The sequence below is a fragment of the Marmota monax genome, unplaced genomic scaffold, assembly GCF_021218885.2.
Source record: "Marmota monax isolate L192 unplaced genomic scaffold, Marmota_monax_Labrador192_F-V1.1 WCK01_AAM20220418_F8-fsc00051, whole genome shotgun sequence".
Lineage (NCBI taxonomy): Eukaryota > Metazoa > Chordata > Mammalia > Rodentia > Sciuridae > Marmota > Marmota monax.
The window spans coordinates 2901379-2919196 of record NW_026695202.1 but is presented as its reverse complement, the minus strand read 5'-3'; the positions used below and the strand labels follow the sequence as shown (position 1 = coordinate 2919196).

The 17818-nt window shown below is 38.1% G+C and overlaps 1 protein-coding gene across 5 annotated transcripts in view; it reads right to left on the bottom strand.

The window, feature by feature from the left end:
• The window catches only part of Txnrd1 (thioredoxin reductase 1), a 235910-nt gene that overhangs the window by 22586 nt on the left and 195506 nt on the right, over positions 1-17818 (bottom strand). For all 5 annotated transcript variants that reach the window (XM_046429531.2, XM_046429532.2, XM_046429533.2 and 2 more), the window contains 9 exons: positions 17044-17163; positions 15449-15521; positions 13849-13968; positions 9745-9887; positions 9253-9368; positions 7144-7369; positions 4761-4853; positions 4129-4205; positions 3360-3516 (listed from right to left, as the gene is read on the bottom strand). In XM_046429531.2, coding sequence (XP_046285487.1) covers positions 3360-3516; positions 4129-4205; positions 4761-4853; positions 7144-7369; positions 9253-9368; positions 9745-9887; positions 13849-13968; positions 15449-15521; positions 17044-17163 — 1125 coding nt within the window. The remainder of the gene's footprint in view (positions 1-3359; positions 3517-4128; positions 4206-4760; positions 4854-7143; positions 7370-9252; positions 9369-9744; positions 9888-13848; positions 13969-15448; positions 15522-17043; positions 17164-17818) is intronic.

Below are 17818 nucleotides of genomic sequence, written 5' to 3'. Positions count from 1 at the left end.
AATCCATTTTGTCACATTAGGCCTGACTTCCTTAAAAAGACTCCTATAGCATTAAGAAATAAAATCAAGAATCAATAAATGGGATGGATTCAAACTAAAAAGCTTCTTCTCACCAAAAGACAAAGTGAGATAAATAGAGTGAGGTGAATAAAGAGGTGAATAGAGAGCTTACGGTGAGGTGAACAGAGAGCCTACAGGATGGGAGCAAATTTTTACCACATGAACACCAGATAGAGCACTAATCTCTGGGATATATAAAGCACTCAAAATCTTAACACCCACCCCCCCCAAAAATCAATAAATGGGCCAAAGAACTGAACAGATATGACAAAATGTTCAACATCACCAGCAATTAGAGAAATGCAAATCAGAATGCAAATGCAAATCCAGTCAGAATGGCAGCTATCAAGAATACAAACAACAATAAGTGTTGGTAGGATGTGGGGGAAAAGACACACTCATACATTGCTGGTGGGACTGCAAATTGCAGCCAATCTGGAAAGCAGTATAGAGACTCCTTGGAAAACTTGGAATGGAACCACCATTTGACCTATCTATCCCATTCCTCGGTTTCGGCTTATACCCAAAGGACTTTTAAAAAGCGTATTACAGGGACACAGCCATATCAATGTATAAGAGCAACACAATTCACAATAGCAAAATTGTGAAACCAACCTAGATGCCCTTCAGTAGGTGAATGGATAAAGGAAATGTGGCATATATACACAATGAAATATTACTCAGCATTAAAAGAGAATAAAATCATGGCATTTGCAGGTAAATGGAGTTGAAGAATATTATGCTAAGTGAAGTAAGCCAATCCCAAAAAAACAAATGCCAAATGTTTTCTCTAATATGAGGATGCTGATCCATAATGGGGATTGGGGTGGGGAACATGGGAGGAATGGAGGAACTTTAGATAGGGCAAAGGGGAGATAGGGGAAGGGAGGGGGTCTAGGGGTAAGGAAGATGGTGGAATGAGATGAACATCAATACCCTAAGTACATGTATGATGACACAAATAGTGTGACTCTACTTTGTGTACAACCAGAGACAGGAAAAGTCGTGCTCTATATGTGTAATATGAATCGAGGATGCATTCTGCTGTCATATATAACAAATTAGAAAAATTTTTAAAATGGTTCAAAAGAGGGAAAGGAAAGCAGAAATAAATTTCTATCAAAAGCATGTGAAATCCCAATCCCAGACACTAACTACACTGAGAATCACCCACTCATGTGAAAAGCCTTTGTAGAGGCTTGAAGTCAGGCAAGAATGATTATAAAGAAAAGATCAGCATATTGTGGCAGCTACCAACTGATGTTACCTTCAATTACCACTTTCTCTCCTCTAAATAAAGTAGCAAAAAACAATATATAGGAAATTATCAGACCTGATAATCTTAGAGTCAAAAATTAACAGAATTCTTTGAAATCAATTAGGTAATACATATAGGAGTCATAAAAGTATTTTACACCTTTGGATCAATAATCCTACTTTTAAAAAATTTATAAGATTATGTTATTACAATAACATGCTACTATAATTATAATGGCATGATAATTTCATACATAGAAAAGGCTACATATACTGATTTGAGTTTTGCTGCAGTCCTCTTCAACAGTGGCAATATCAAAAGTGGCTTTAAAATAACCCCCAAGAATTAGAATGTAACACGTACATACTGTCAGTGTACTATTATGGAGCCACTAAAATGGGAATGAAGACCACCAGAAGACAATAAGCCTAAGCAACATTCTACATTTAAAATGTGAAAAATGCAATTCTCATTCTCTAAAATAGAGTGTAAAATCTTTAAAATATGCCAGAAACAATAAATATAATTCTTATTCTCTAAAAAGACCATAAACATCCTTGGATTTCTCTAATACAAAAGGCAGATATCCACTTCAAGTTATTGGTATGCCATGAGCCAGAGCTACCCTCCTACATTAAATAAGAACAAACCAGACAAAAATGGACACTGGACAGGCAGCAGCACCTGTGGCCCTCAAGAGAAGGGAAACAGAAGGAGGTGGGCCCTCTGCTGGCTTGGGGTTACTGCCCAGAGGGACTCCTGGACCTCCATGCCGTGAGGGGAAACTTGAAGAGCCTGGCAGTCTTTCCCAGTTAGAGACAGTGATGACAGCTCAGGGCAGCCAGGGTGGCTTGCAGCTACAAGGCAGACTACCAAAGAGGAGGAGGTTTCTCAAAGAGAGTTCTCAGACCTCCAGAGATTCACTTGAGACTACCAACAAGATGTAGAAGGACTATCCACAAGGAAATAAAAATATCCAGATTTTAAGAAATTCTGTGCCATATGATTTCAAATTTAGTGCAATCTTTTTCATGTTCACCCTTTGGTTATTGCTGTTATATAAAAATATTTCTTTTTTACTTCAGGAATCTGCAAGATATAAATTAAAAAACCAAATACATCTCAAGCTATATTTCTGAATGCCCTTTCTTGACTTACCAGATACTCATTAACTCCGATAATGAATGTAAGATTTAACTCAAAGAGGTGATCTTGTTATCTTTGTTCCAATAGGAATAAGAACCCTATCTAGCCACTCTGACAGAACCTTTCTACCCCTAATCTCATCATTTCAAATTATCAGATTTTATTATGCTACAAATCCAGAATAACTCCAGGCCACAAATAAACTTTACTAGCATCATTCAATGAGATTTCCATTACTGTAGCCAACCCATGATGATTTATATTCAAGGAAAATGGGTAGTAACTAAATTCTTCACAATTCATTTTCCCAGAATTCCTTTTAAAAAAATAATTAGGGTATATTATTCTTTCTGGCCATCTGGTTCTATACTACAAAAGGAAGCATTCAATTTTCTACTGTGACTTTAAACAAAATCACTCTAAAGCATTAACATTAGCATAAAACATATTTAGTATCCTAAGAACAAAAGACATTTTCTTTGAAAGGACTGGGGAACAAAGTCTGAACAGTAGTTTAAACAACTCTGCACACTGAAACTTTTGCCTAAATCCCCAAATCCTTTTATAGCTTAGATAGGTACAAAAAAAGACTTAGAAAACTATACTTTCAGTGGTAATAATGAAACTGATGGAAATGCAACTATTATAAGTATATGAAACAAACTAGCTCCTCTTTATTCTAAGTGTGATTCCAAAAGTGACAATTTTCATAATAAAGTCACAAATGTATAGCAGACCTACCAATGTACCATTTGGAATACACTTAATAAAGCAGATCTAGAATGTCATTACCAAAGTACTAAATTACTCAAACCTGGTACATTTCCCAACTGCACCACTAAACGGGACAGAGAGGATTATTAAAAAGAGTGTCTCAGTGGACGACAGCACTTGCCTTGACAGTGGAGCCAGCATAAAGCCTCTGGGCCAGCAATCTTCCTGCCTGGATGGCCACTGGGGTAAGTTCCAGCTTTCCCTCCAATATATCACCAATGGCATAGATGTAAGGCACATTGGTCTGTTCTTCATCCGTAACAGGTATTTTGCCAGATCTGTAAATTCGTTTAGTTAGAAATTACCGTCCATTACCAATATCAACTAAATAGAACTAAATCCCCTTTCTCCCCATGAAGCCCAAAACTGACTCTGAAAACGATGTTCTAGTGTATTATTAAAAAGCTTAGAGGAACCAAAACGATTAGTGACAATCCTGTCCACTATTGTGAAAATCAAAGAAATAAGAAAACTATAGGAAACCTCTGTCCAGGCACACTACATTGTGTATACCTATAGACCCAGCTACTTGGGAGGCTGAGGCACAAGGATCACAAGTTCAATGCCAGCCAGGCAACTTAGCAAGACCCTTTATCAAAATAAAATTATTATAAGGAGGCTACAGATGTAGCTCAGAGGTAGAGTGCTGGGTTTGAGCCTATTAGTATGGCCAAAAAAAGAAACCTTACAGAGACAATTCTAAATTAAAATAACCAACAAAACAAAATAAATGCAGGAAACACTAATATGAGTGGCACTGAAGAGTGTTCTATTTTCTAAACCAAAAAAGGGAACTCTCCAACTATGTTAAAAATAACTTTAAAATACTCTACAATTGATCAATGTTATGAATAAGTGAAATAGCATTGAATGACAATGTTTTTTCTTACTTTTCATTTATCTTCACCCCCACAGTTTCTAAGCCAATATTTCTTGTACAAGAATCTCTTCCTATTGCCAGCAGTACCTGAAAAATTAATACACTTTTTAAAAACCTTTGCATGAATTTTTCAGATTATTAAGCTAATATAGTTTCATTTCCCACTTAGTAATAAATACTTAACAATACAAGTTAAAACAAATTAAAACCCTCAATTAAAAAAAAAACCTCTCCAACATGATATAGCAAAAATAGCTCTTCGTTTCTTATTAATAATGAGAAAGAATTAATGCCTTAATAAACTCAGCCAAGTTAACAGACAAACATAACACACTCTACGACTGATTAAGTTATTTTCCAAGTGGCAGGTTGGGAGGTAAAAGGGACAGAGAAATTCTAACTCATTCAAAAACATCTGATACCTTTTTTAGCCGTTTGATAAAACAATATTTTAAGTTAGTTACAGTAGAGAAAATATGAAGCCACCCTTTGTCAAAACAAATTATAATATCAGAATACTGAAGATATCTTAGAAGGGGCATCAGAATAAGTAATTTTAGAAGTCACTGTAAGTACACAACAGAGAACCAAGAAGCATGTTACTTGCTTTCTTTTGGAATAGCGCCCTGGGCATCTCCTTACCGTGTTATACTCTCCTTCAATGATTTCCTCACTATTGGTGGACTGAGCTGTCACCCTGAGTCGGCCTGGTGTCCCTGCTTCAATTTGTTCAATCTGCAAAAGTGATGAAGTTTTGATAGACATTTATTAAGGAAAATAATTGTCTTCCCTGTTAATCTGGCTAACCCAAAGTTGAAATATAAAATCTGGCTTAAAAAGCATCTTATATCCCAATTACCTCACCTTCACATCACTAGGATGATATGAGATTCTTTTATTTAGCCCCTTCTTTGTCACAGCTTAACACTGCTTCTTAGAGAGGCTGTTTTCAAATAGTAAAGTTCAGAGGGAAAAACAGGTTTTTTTTAAAAAAAAAAGCCAGAGAATGTAGAGGCCAGTCCCTAAAAATCAGACCAATATCTCCACTGCTTTTCCCATTTCCTGTCTCATGATTCACCCAGAAGCTTTCACCACGGGAAAGTCACTACTGCTCAAATCCAGAGATTCCCTTCTGACTTCAGGTCACTGACAACAAAGAACAGGTACTGAAGTGATCATTAATAATCTAGTTTCATTTGACAGCTAGCAAGCTGTAAAACCAGAGTGGCAAAGAGATGTATGTGTTTCAATGGCTGTTAAGGAGGCAGAAAGGAATACATCTGTGCTACAGCAAGAGAATGAACATACCAACTTATCACAGGAAGGTGCCAAGGCTAATCCATTCTGGGTAACAATGACATAGCGGCACTGCCACCTGGAAACTTCCTCAAGTCTGTAGTTAACCTACTGTCTCTGAGTAACAGCCAATCATGGGCTTTTATAAAATATTTCCTGGAAGAAAACAATAAAACCACCTGCAATTTCTGCCCTACCTTTAAAATATAATCACTCTGTTTGGGAACATTCTTCAGGGTCATTTTACTTTTGACATCAATAACAGTAAAGATTCTCTTCTTGAATTCTCTTCCCTTCTTATATAGTTAAATCTCTTTTGAGTGCACTGGAAGTCTCTCCTGTTTAAACTAAAATTTCTCATCTTTGGAGAGGAATTCAATTGGTTCATATCTTATATTTGTTTCAAAATGGTAGGTAAAGAGCCTCATCCTATCGTTGCCCTTATTCACTTTGTACTCTAGCCAGGCTTTCTCTGTATCTAGACCAATTTTCCTCCCCAGAGCCTTTCTGTATACATTATAACCTCTGACCAAAATGTCCTGTTCTCCCACCTCTTCACAAAAGGCTCCTTCCACTCAGCACTTTACAGTACAGCAATAATTCACTACCCAAGCACTTTGATAATACTATTTAAGGAGGCACAGTCCACCAGGTTTTCAAAAGGATCCACAAACTCTCCAAATTTTAAGAGATTACACAGGAAGATTAACTTTTCTACCAGCAAAACCCACACATTCAGTTGTTTCTTACTCACAGCCTTAATGAAAATGTAGCCATCTACTTCCTAGAAACAGCAGACTTGCGATCCCCACAACAGTACTATGAAATGGATTCCCTTAGACTTCTTTTAATGCCAGGTACTGTTCCAATGGCTTAAAAGTTAGCTAATGTAATCCTCACCCAGAACTCAGAGATAATCATTATCTTTCTCACTTTACAAAAGAAACCGAGGCTCACAGACATTAAATGAACGAGTCATGTGGAAACTGACAAGATTTGAATACGGGTCATTCTTATCCCAAAGCTCATACTTTTACCCATCAGCAAAGAGACCCATGGCCATACAAAGAACTCAAGTCAAGTCACTGAAAGAGGAAACAAATAGCTAAAATTTCTAAACTTGACCACAATAGTCTATCCTGCACTAAAGGAAAGTATCACTAACTTATCAATTTTGTCACTCTCATATATCAAAACATTGTGGTAATGTTAACAAGGTCTCAGGTATAATTTGGCATATTTTAGGCCTTTGGAAATAAAGATCAAATGACCAAAAAAGAGCCCATAAAATGAAATGAAGTTAACTGTTTCCTGGAAAGCCAGAGTGACATAGTACATAATTTAATATATCACATACCCAGGGAAAATGTCTCACAAAGAAAAACAAAGTCAGACTACCCTTGAACCCTTATTTTTAAATCTCTAGTACATATGATGAAATAAAATACAGCAGACCAACATTATAAAAGAATGCAAAAACGGAAAGTTTTAATCAAGAAAGTACCAAAAGAGTAAGTTGACAAAGGCAGGTATTATTAATCTGTAAATAAGAGCAGAGTTATTTAAGCAGTGGGCAGGTACAAGCTTATTTCAATATATAAAAGGTGAGGAATCAGGACTTCCGATGATTTATAATGCCCAAACGATGTTTCCACTACCCAACCCTAACCCTCTGTTTGCCTTTCATCATGAGTACAAAATCAGTAAACCCATAGTCAACCCCACTTACTTTAATTGGTACAAACTGCTTTATAAACTTGATACCATGTTCTTCCATGTGTTCACCAATTTTATTGGCCATGTCCTGGTCAAATCCTCTCAGGAGAATGGACCGCACCATAACAGTGACATCCAAACCAATACCAGCAAGAAATCCAGCACATTCCAAAGCGACATAGGATGCTCCAACCACCAGGGTCTTACCCGGGCAGTAAGGTAAGGAAAATAGATCATCACTGAAAAGAATTTAAAGGGATAGGGAAAGAAGAAAGAAAATATAGAAAAAGGTTCATATATGAATAGTGACTAAACCAAATAAGAACAAGAAATTATTAATATTATAAACATTCAATTAGCTACACATGAGAAGTTTTTATAAAATTTTAAGATATTCTCCCTTTCTTGCTAGTTTCTTTCAGAGTAGCTCAAGCCCAGTTGCTAAACAGAGCAAACCATTTACTTCCTGACAACATTCCAACCTACACCCACATGATTTAACTGCGTGAAACACATAATACAGTTGCAAACCCAAACCCCACCTTCAGCTTCTGTCAAAGGTAAAAAGCCTATGTTATTTCTCTCTTGGAATATCGATTATTAAGAGCAGAGAAAACAGGGTGTGGTGGCACAAGCCTGTAATCCCAGCTGCTAAGGATGCTGAAGCAAGAGGATCGTGAGTTCAAAACCAGCCACAGCAAAAGCGAGGCCCTAAGCAATTCAGTGAGACCCCATCTCTAAATAAAATATAAAACAGGGCTGGGGATGTGGCTCAGTGGCTGAGTGCCCCTGAGTTCAATCCCTGGTACAAAAAAAAAATAAGTGAAGAAAAAGGTGAGAAAATTTTTCAAAATCTTGTTTTTATAATATTAAAATAAGTATAAATATGAGTAAAACATGATGAAAATCTTACAGTTAAGAGAATACATAAGTCATATAAGATATCATTAAAGCATTGTTAAAAATGAGTTTTTAACCAGGCGCATTAGTGCACACCTGTAATCCCAGCAGCTCGGGAAACAGAGGCAGGAGGACAGAAAGTTCAAAGCCAGCCTCATCAACTTAGCAAGGCCCCAAGCAACTCAGTGAGAATAAGAAAAAGGGCTGGGCATGTGGCTCAGTGGCTAAGGCCCCTGGGTTCAATTCCTGGTACCAAAAAAAAAAAAAAAAAAAGTTTTTAAAATATGAAAATCAGCAGTAGAATGACAGACTTCATTACCCCATATACCTGTGTGATTGTGTTACTGGTGTGACTCAGCACCATGTACAGCCACAGGAATGAGAAGGTGTGCTCCATTTGTGTACAATGTGTCAAAATGCATTCTACTGTCATGTAAAACTAATTAGAACAAATTAAAAATATATATAAAAAGCAAGTTGGGCAAGTAGCATGGGCCTATAATCCAGGTACTCAGGAGCCTGAGGGAAAAGGATCACATGAACCCCGGGAGTTTGAGACCAGCCTGGGCAACATAGTGAGACCATGTCAAAAAAGACAGGAAAGGAGGGAGGAAAGAAGGAGGAAGAGGAATGCTGGAGGGAAGTGGAGGGAAGAGTAGGGTAGGGTATCTGTTGAGACTAACGTTTGTGCCCATTCCCCCCACCAAAATTCACATGTTGAAGTCCTAGCCCCCAAGAGAAGATGGTGCTAAGAGGTGGAGTCCTTCATAGGTGATCAGGTCATGAAGGCGGAGCTCTAGTGTCTTGATGAAAGACAGAGAGCTGCCTGTGCAGCTTCTACCAGGTAAGAACACAGAAAGAAGATGCCATCTACAAACAAAGCAACAGACCCTCAGCAGACACGGAATCTGCCCACACCTTGATCACCTGACCTTGGTCTTCCCAACCTCCAGAACTATGAGAAATGAATTTCTGGTATTTCAGCTACCCAGATTAAGTTAGTTGTTACAGCAGCCCAAGCAGACTATGACAGCACTTCCAAGACAGGCACGACAACATGTGCCACCTGGGCTGCTCTGGATGAGGCAGAGATAATTTCAAACACAAACAAGTATGTATCTATATACAAGTATGTTAGCAGTGATGTTAATATTGACTTTAAATGGCAGAATGACCAATGCTTGTAGTTTTCAATTTTAAAAACATTTGTATTTAACCTTACCTGCTGATGCAGTACTCCTTGTCCCCGGGGATGCCCAAGTAACGTGGCCTTTCACCAGTGGCAATGAGAAATCGCTCTGCTGAATAAAATTTTTCTTTGCCTTTGTTATTTGTTGCCTACAAAAGAACCCAATACATCAACTCTAATAAGTAATGAGTTCTTAAAATTAACTTAAAAGTTAACAAAGACTTGTTCTTCAGTGTTTCATTTGAGCCACATAAAAATTTGATGATTCATTAAGAAAGAGATATTAAGGTCACAATGCTAGCAAATGATAGAGCCAAGCCTGAAATCCAGGTAATCTGGCCCAGTATGCTGACACTCCACCACACCCCCACAGACGTCAAAATCACCAAACTGGACAGTCTGGGTCACAGTGACTTGCACTTTTATTATAATACTTTTAATATTATAACTCTTTTTCTCCCCAGCACCAACCAAAGCTTAAAAAAAAAAAAAAAAAGTTACAGAGGATGCTGCTTTTACAATTACCTTAATCCTATGAGGTCCGATAAATTGCCCAAAAGCGTTCTCATAGACCACCTTTTTCTCCCGTAGAGCTACACGGTAGCCCCAGTTCAGAGAGCCAATGTGATTCTGTACAGCTTCTGTCATTTTTTCCCAGTCATGTTTAACTGTGTAAGAAAGTAAGACATTTAGCTTTTCAACTGCCCAACAAACATATGAGTTTCTCAGTAACTACAAACATGGAAAAAAGAGAGTAGAGCTTGTAGTCTACAAGAAGAGGTTCTTCATTTTGAGCACATGAGCTACCTTTTCATTTTCAATATTCTTTCCCTTTTAGAAGACCACCATACATTTAATATAATTAATGCAAGACTTCCTGCCAAGAGGACTATGTGCTTGGGGTGGAGGATGCTGCAGGGAACCTGGACCAGCCAGCCTGCCTGCCTGTCAACCAGGAATGGACAATAGCATACCGCACCCCATCTAACTGCAACAATTACCAAACTCTTTTTATGTTCCTCTTTCTTTCTTCTTAACTAGAGTACTGTATCCAAAGTTAATCCCAGACATATACCATTGGTGGTCACAGTGATTGAGGGATGCCCCTAACATTTAATGCCCAGCCAGCCAGTGATGCTAACTATTTTTCTTCATCTACCACAGAGCTGTCCAGCCCAAAGTGCCAGTAATATCACTACCACAGAGAAACAATAAGCTAGGTCAAAGGGAAAAATCATGTCTGAAATTTTATAAGTATAAAACTACTAAGTGGATTGTACTCTGCTAATCCTATAGGAAAGACCATATTCTAAAATAAGACATAGTTAGAATTAGGTAATAGCACCAATAAATTTCATGATTTCAATGACCAAAATTCAAATTCAATGATTAGACTCAACACTTCTATTAAAGCCTTCCTTTTGTGGCTTAGGCCCAGTCTGATTTCCAAACTCCTCAAATCTCTTTTCCCTACAGAGGTTCCTTCACCTTGTGGCACAGCAGATAGCCACCCTTAGCCTCAGTGTCTAGTATGATTGTACTCAAACAGAAGGAATTTCAAAAAGTTTGGGCTACCAGTTTTGGATTCAGCATTAAAGCACTTGATCTGCTCCTATGGTCTTGGTCTTGTGGTCCCTTCTGAGTGTCTTGTAACGTTCAGATTCCCACCTTATATGCTACTAGTGGTAACTGGACTCTGGGACATACATGGAACTCCAGTTTGCTAGGGTGCCCTGCCTTCTGATAATACCCCAAACCTACCACCTATCAGTGTTCCCAAACACTACCAGGACCCTACACACCCACACTCTGTCCACCTACTGGCATAGCCTCAGCATCTCTCCTAGGCCTCCTGATACCATTGGCTGTTCTACTAGCCGAAATGCGTTGCTAAACCTCTAGAATGCAGATTCCAGCAGGCAGGCAGAATGCATTTGCACCTAAGTGTGCCCTTCTGCACACAGCAGTGGATCTTAGTCAAATTTCCTAGTTTACTCTCTTCCACTACAGAGAGCCAGGCCACACCTTAGGTTGAACTACAGTAACCATACTAACAGAACTGCGTCATCACTTTTAACATGTCGGGCACATCTTCTCACTTAAGCCTCAAAGCACCCCAGGGAGCAGGAATTACTCCTGTTATATATCCAGGAAAACAAAGACAGGAATACCAAGGTCACACACCCATCAGTGGCAGTCACATGCCATGTAAAACACCAGGTATATGATGAGGATATATCCCCAAATTCTGCAAGCCCGACTGTGAACAATGATCTTATTTTCTACATAATGACAATGGGATCCTAAACCTTTTCAAATACTTCAATTTTAAAAGACACATTTCATTCTTGAGCATAAAAGTACTCAAATGGATAACCCTAAGCAATATAAAGCCAACCAATCTTCCAGAAAGGACCAATTCATCCAGCTTGAATTACTGAGCTCAAAATGTTTTTTTTAGGATCTATGACTTTCTCTGTTTATCAGTTTGAAACTTTAGGAAAAAGGCAGATCTCAGGTCTGGACCTGCCAGCTGTGGGGTGACTGTCACTATCCTGGTCATGAGATTCAGCTGTTGGCTTGGTTCAGGTCCCTGTCCTCCCTCAGCATGCTGGGTGCTATCTGCAGTGTCAGACACAGTGTTTCTAGAAAACAAAAGAGCTGTTGTTTGATCAAGGACATGAGATTAGATGTGTTCCTATTCTAAAAATATAAAATAACACTTCAAAATTCATTTAGTAGGAAGCACCAATCAGTAGCCTCTCTGAAGGTTTTGGTCTCATTTGAAAAAAACACCTCCAAGTTTCTTTCTAGCTCTAAGACCTAGTGAAATAAAGTAATGTTTATCTGCATCTCTTTATTCCTCGCCACAATTATTTTACCACCAAAAGGAGGGAGGATAAGCACTGTTCCCTCAGTGGTAGATCCTGACAGGCACAGTATGCCATTTTATTTCAGAACAAAGGTTTGATGAGAAGGGCTGAAGCAGCAAGCATTCTCTACTGAAAAGTGCAAGAATTGAGTGTAGTTCTTCAGCTGTTCTCAAAGACTCTGGAGTTGCTGCTGCTGACAAGCACAGGAATCGTGAGGTTAAAACAGAAAATCACGTATTTCTATCTTAAAAAGACCTTAAGGAGGAAGAAACACAAAGGAGGTAAGATAGTTAAATCAGTTGGATAAATAATGTATAAAGGATAGACAAATTTGATTTGATTCAAGTTTTCAAACCCCAGGAAATTCAGGAAGTCTGAACTGTGCTAGTATTGGCTCCTTATTATCTTATTTGTTGTACATTTATTAGTTTTTTATTCTATAACTAGAAATAAATAAAAAATATGCATGGCTATTTCATATTGTTGTTACATTACAGCCACAGAAACATTCTTTTGCTGTAAAGATCTGTCAATCTGCTAAGTTATACATCATTCCCTACCTGATTGCTTAATTTATTACAATTATTTTTAGTTGGTCCCACTAATAGAATCCACATTCAGCAGTGGCCTATTCTTTTCTTTTTCAAGCGAGTAACCAGTATCCTTTAAAGATTCTAAAGTCACATTACATAAATTTCCCTACATTCTTAACTACATTAAGCAATCCTGTTCCACTGACTATATTTTTTTTTTCTTAAGAGTTGATAGCTAAAGACTAACATCAACAAGTACTACACACAAACCTGAGTGCTGGACACTATATAGATGATTAATACTCCTGTTATATAACTTTCATCAAAAGAATTTCTGGAATTTAAAAAAAAAAAAGACAGAAAGAAATCCAGTCAAGAAAAGGAAGAAAAACCATGTTGCTAACTGGATGTGTTCACAGCAGTGTCCAGGAGGGGAAGGGTGCTACCTGGCAGGCCAGGCAGGAATGACCGCCTCCAGACAGGAGAGTGAGCAACTTAGAGAGGAGAGGGAGAGGGCAGAGTATGGCAATTAGGTATCAAACTCATGCTTCCTAGGTCAGCTGAGTTTACTCAATTCTCTTTTCTTTAGGCAAAAAAAATTAAAATGGGGTTCAGAACAAAAAAATGAAAAACTCTCAGGTCTCCAAAAGCTGTGGACAGAAAGCAGACTTGAAAGGGTCCCAGGAAACAGGTGATACTGACCTAAGAAAATCTGAATAATTCATATAACTGTACCAGGCCTCACTTTATTCTTCCACCAAAGAATGCAATCTACTTTCTAAAGTCACAGATTCCTTCCTCAATTTGTCTAGGGTTTCTAGAGAATTCTAAGTATTTTTAATGCAACAAAGTCTAAATGTTCCCTCCAAAACAAACAATACCTCTCCTAAGACCTGCTTTGGAGAAAAATTCAATAGCTTCAAAACAAAGCCCATCAGATACGATCTGCACTTCCTTCACATTACAAACACTGTGTGACCTCTTTCACACACTGGGAAATTCATTTGAAAGAATTCTAGGTTTCTAAGTAGAAATGCCATATTAAATATCTGTTCTTACTATACTATGTAGCTATCTGACAAAGGATAATTGCAGTGACTTTGTCAACGAACAAATGTAAACAATAAGAACAACTTCCAGGGTGTTTGCTGGCTTCACATTTCCAGATAGCAGTTCAAACCCCCAAAAGCACAAACAGAAGAGGAGCTTTCTCACTCCCATACCATTGTCCTCAAAGTTCCAGCCATAGTTGCGAGAGTCTTTCAGGGCTTGTCCTAACAAAGCTGCTTGGTGCATTAGTTTTTTAGGTATGCAACCCACATTCACACACGTTCCTCCAAGACCTGCAACAACATTAAAAATTAAAATTTTACTATGTGCACACACACCCCATCTTTATCATCAAACCCATATGCAGAAATGACCAAGAGTGGTTATGCTAAGCATGGCTTAACTGCAGTGGTTCTGAAACCACACACAAAAAACTGTTAACTTATGTGCATTTTATTTTCTTAAGGAGGCTTTCACTGGATTCTCCAAAGGACTCATGTCCCATCTCCCTCACCCCTACCCCTTCAAAATAGCACAATATCTCTAAGCTTAAAAAGCACTGTGATAGCTTGTTTCCCATTAAAATAAGATGCAGGCAGGTGGAGAGGTTGCCAAAATAAAATCAATAAGCATGCAAGACAACACTGGACTTCGAAGCTCAAAGCTATGTCCTCTAAGAACACTACCAAGAGTTCTGTGGAGGTAGGCACTGCAGGGTAAGGGACATACCTAGTACCAAGAACAGTGCCCAGCACAGGATTGACATTTAAGTTTTTGCTAAATGGATAAATGAGAAATTGTGATATTGCCGTACCTAGATTTCTGCTTCTTGCCTCCTTCTTATGCAAGCAGCCAAGTAATCTTCATAGAATTTACCTACTACATTACTCTCCTGCCTTAAACTCCTCAAAGGTTTCCCACTATGCATTGATTAGTTCAAAGTTCTCATCTTGGCCTGCAATGCCCTCATGCTACCTCCAGGTCCTACCACTCATGCTAGAAGGATGAAGGGCTCTTATGTACCTCAGGGCCTTTGAATGTACCACTATGAAACAGAGAAAAGCGGCCTGGAGGGTATGCCTCAGCTTCTGGTATAGGGAGTTCATTCTTACTTTTTAAGGCTTTGCCTAACTGCCATCTCTTCAGTAGCCTTCCTTGATAATTTTCTCAAAGTCAAAACTCTCCTTTACCCAGTTCTTCTCTATCCCATTATAAAAAAAAAAAAAAAATTTTCAGGACCACTTATCACAATTTGTGAAGTCCTTGCTTGTTTTTAATCTTCACACCAAAATGTAGGTGCCACAGGGGGCAGAAATTTCTTTCATACTGTGACAATCTAAGCTATATTCCCCAGGACACTGGTTCTTACATCATCAGAATTTATTTAATCAATGAATAATAAAAATAAAATTCCCCAAGACAGAAGCAGCAAGGCTGCCCATTCTGATTCTAGTTTTTATTTAAATGTAGAAAGTGGATTTAAAACAGGAAGTTTTAAAAGGTTTTACATTTTTTACTTATTAACCCCCTAAATACATTAAACTGCACAAATGTTTACCATAAGGCATAGCTTGTGCAAAAGGTTTCTATCTTGGCTATGCTAAAGAACCTGGATTTTTTAGCATTTAACCCAAGTCACTTTAACTTGGCTCAAATGAAAGAGATATGCTGTTGGTTTTTGTTTGTCTCAGTGGGTTTTAGGAGCTACTTAGATCATTGCTAGGGAAAAACTGACTTCTACAAAACCACTTCTGAACTACTTTAGGAGCTTACCCCATCTAGTTCCAAGAGGGGTTGGAGTGACAAAATCCAAGACCATAACCTTCTTGTCATATTTGGCTGCCTCCTGGAAAACAAAATTACTAAAATGAGTTGAAAGAGTTAATATAATAAGTGGGCAATGGGCTGCTAACATCGATGTTGTTTTATTAAGCTATAATGCCTAAGGCATAACCAATTATTTATACAAGGGAATTTCATGTACCATGACTTTTCAACTCCAAGATAAAAACTAAGATCCTCAGATAGGCCAGGTGTGGGGCTCATGCCTGTAACTCTAGCGGCTCGGGAGACTGAGGCAGGAAGATCTTCCAAGTTCAAAGTCAGCCTCAGCAACAACTTAGCTAGACCTTAAGCAACTTAGTGAGACCTTGTCTCTAAATAAAATACAAAAAAAGGACTGGAGATATGGCTCAGTGGTTAAGTACCCCTGAGTTCAATCCCCAGTACCTTAAAAACACACACACACACACACACACAAAAAAAAAACACTCAGTTGTGAGGGCAGCTTTAAAGATTAGGCAGATTCCAGTTATAAAATCGTTGGAACTGGATAGAAACCCTAGAATCCTCTTACATAATTCTACTCAAACAATAGTAGATTAAGCAATAATCTGAAAAAAAAAAAAAAAAAAAGTGGCCATTCAAGTGCTACAGAGCTGGTACAGCCAATTTATTGACAGCTACAGCCCTTCAAAGTCTCCAAATATATTTTTTGGGGAATGAAGACAACATTCAGGTTCATTTGAGTACCTTCTGCCTTTCTCGGGGACTAAGTTTATACGCTGGCAACTAAACCTCTAATGGTTAAGAGGACAGAGTCCCTGCGCACCACTTCCAGAGTAAATTACATCAGGTACTATTCCTGAATTGCTTTCAGCGAAGTGTCACTTCATGCTAGACACTGCCCTGCTCCTAATTTGGTCAGCTTCATGTGAATCTACCACCTTTCCTACATGACCACAAACTATACATTAAGGGAGTATAAACCACGTCATCTTTGAAAGAACCTGGTAGAAAGGATGACAGGGCTAAGGTCCTCACATGGGCAGTGGATCTAGGTTTAGGGCCAGGAGCCCCACTCCTAACCTGGACCTATACATCCTCTTCCCAGTCACATCCAGTCCTCGGTGAGAGGTTATTCTCTTGGATCACCCTCATCTACACTGGAGGCAAATACTTAAGTTTTAAAAATCTAGCTCTTCCTCTTCTTTCTTCTAGGGACACAAGGGATTGAGAACAAGTAAATCATCAAAGTGAAAAAAAATCTAATACAAGTATTAATGATAAATATATTTGTTTAATTTCAAACCATTTCCACAAAACACCCTTATTATCTTTGAAAGAAAAAAAAATCAACCAAACTTAAATGAAAATGTGTTCTAAGCATGGGCCCAGTATTATATCAAGAACACGTATTTCAATTTGGAAAGGCAATTTATAATTATGGTCCCTTAACATGTACCACTCAAAGTTAATGTGAAAAATACAAAAGGGCCTCAAACCAATTACACAGAGGACGGGGGAACTGTCATAGACAGGAATACTCCAAACATAACCCAGATGACACACAACACAAGGAGCCTTGCCTTGGCAGCAGCCAGTCCTCCTGAGCCACCTCCAATGATGATAAGGTCGAAGTCATAGGATTCGGGAAGATCCTCAGAGCCATTCATTTTCAGTTGCTGTTGAAGACTGTCCTCACAAGCCTAAAGAAAAACAATGGAAAATAATTTTAATTTAACTTAAAAGCAACAATATCTAAAAAGTTTGTAAGACATTCTTCCTTTTGGAAAGCAAAAGGAATTTTCAAAGAAAAAAATGTTATTTGACTTCTATTATAGTTCATGAAGAGAAATATTCCACCTTCCTTCAAGCGGGGTCAGTGCTTGCTTGCTTTTGGGTTCGGATCCTGGAGGACTGGCTCCAGTCAGCGCCCTCTTGTGCCACACTCTTCTTTCAAGTGTTCGTGGAATACTTCTACATGGGGAAGTCCTGGCAGCACAACCAAAGCAACTTTGACCTAAACTTAGTTTGAGCATCCTAGAATTTTGAAACTAAATTTTAAATTAGGTTTTTAAAAACATTTGTACAGTATGTTTTTAATGGAGCCATCAATATAGTTTAGTAATCATCTTTACTTTCTAAGTCAAACGTGCAGTGAATGGGTTAAAGTCTCAGACCAAGATAGGGGCCTGGTAAAGTGTGGGTAAAATTATTTCAATGTAGCAATTTTAAAGTCAGTCAAATATTTAAGACTTTTCTATAATTTTAGCTGAAGCATTAAAAATCTGGAAATTCGGATTAATCAAGTTATATATACATGCATGAATATGATATAATGAACCCCACTCTAACACAATT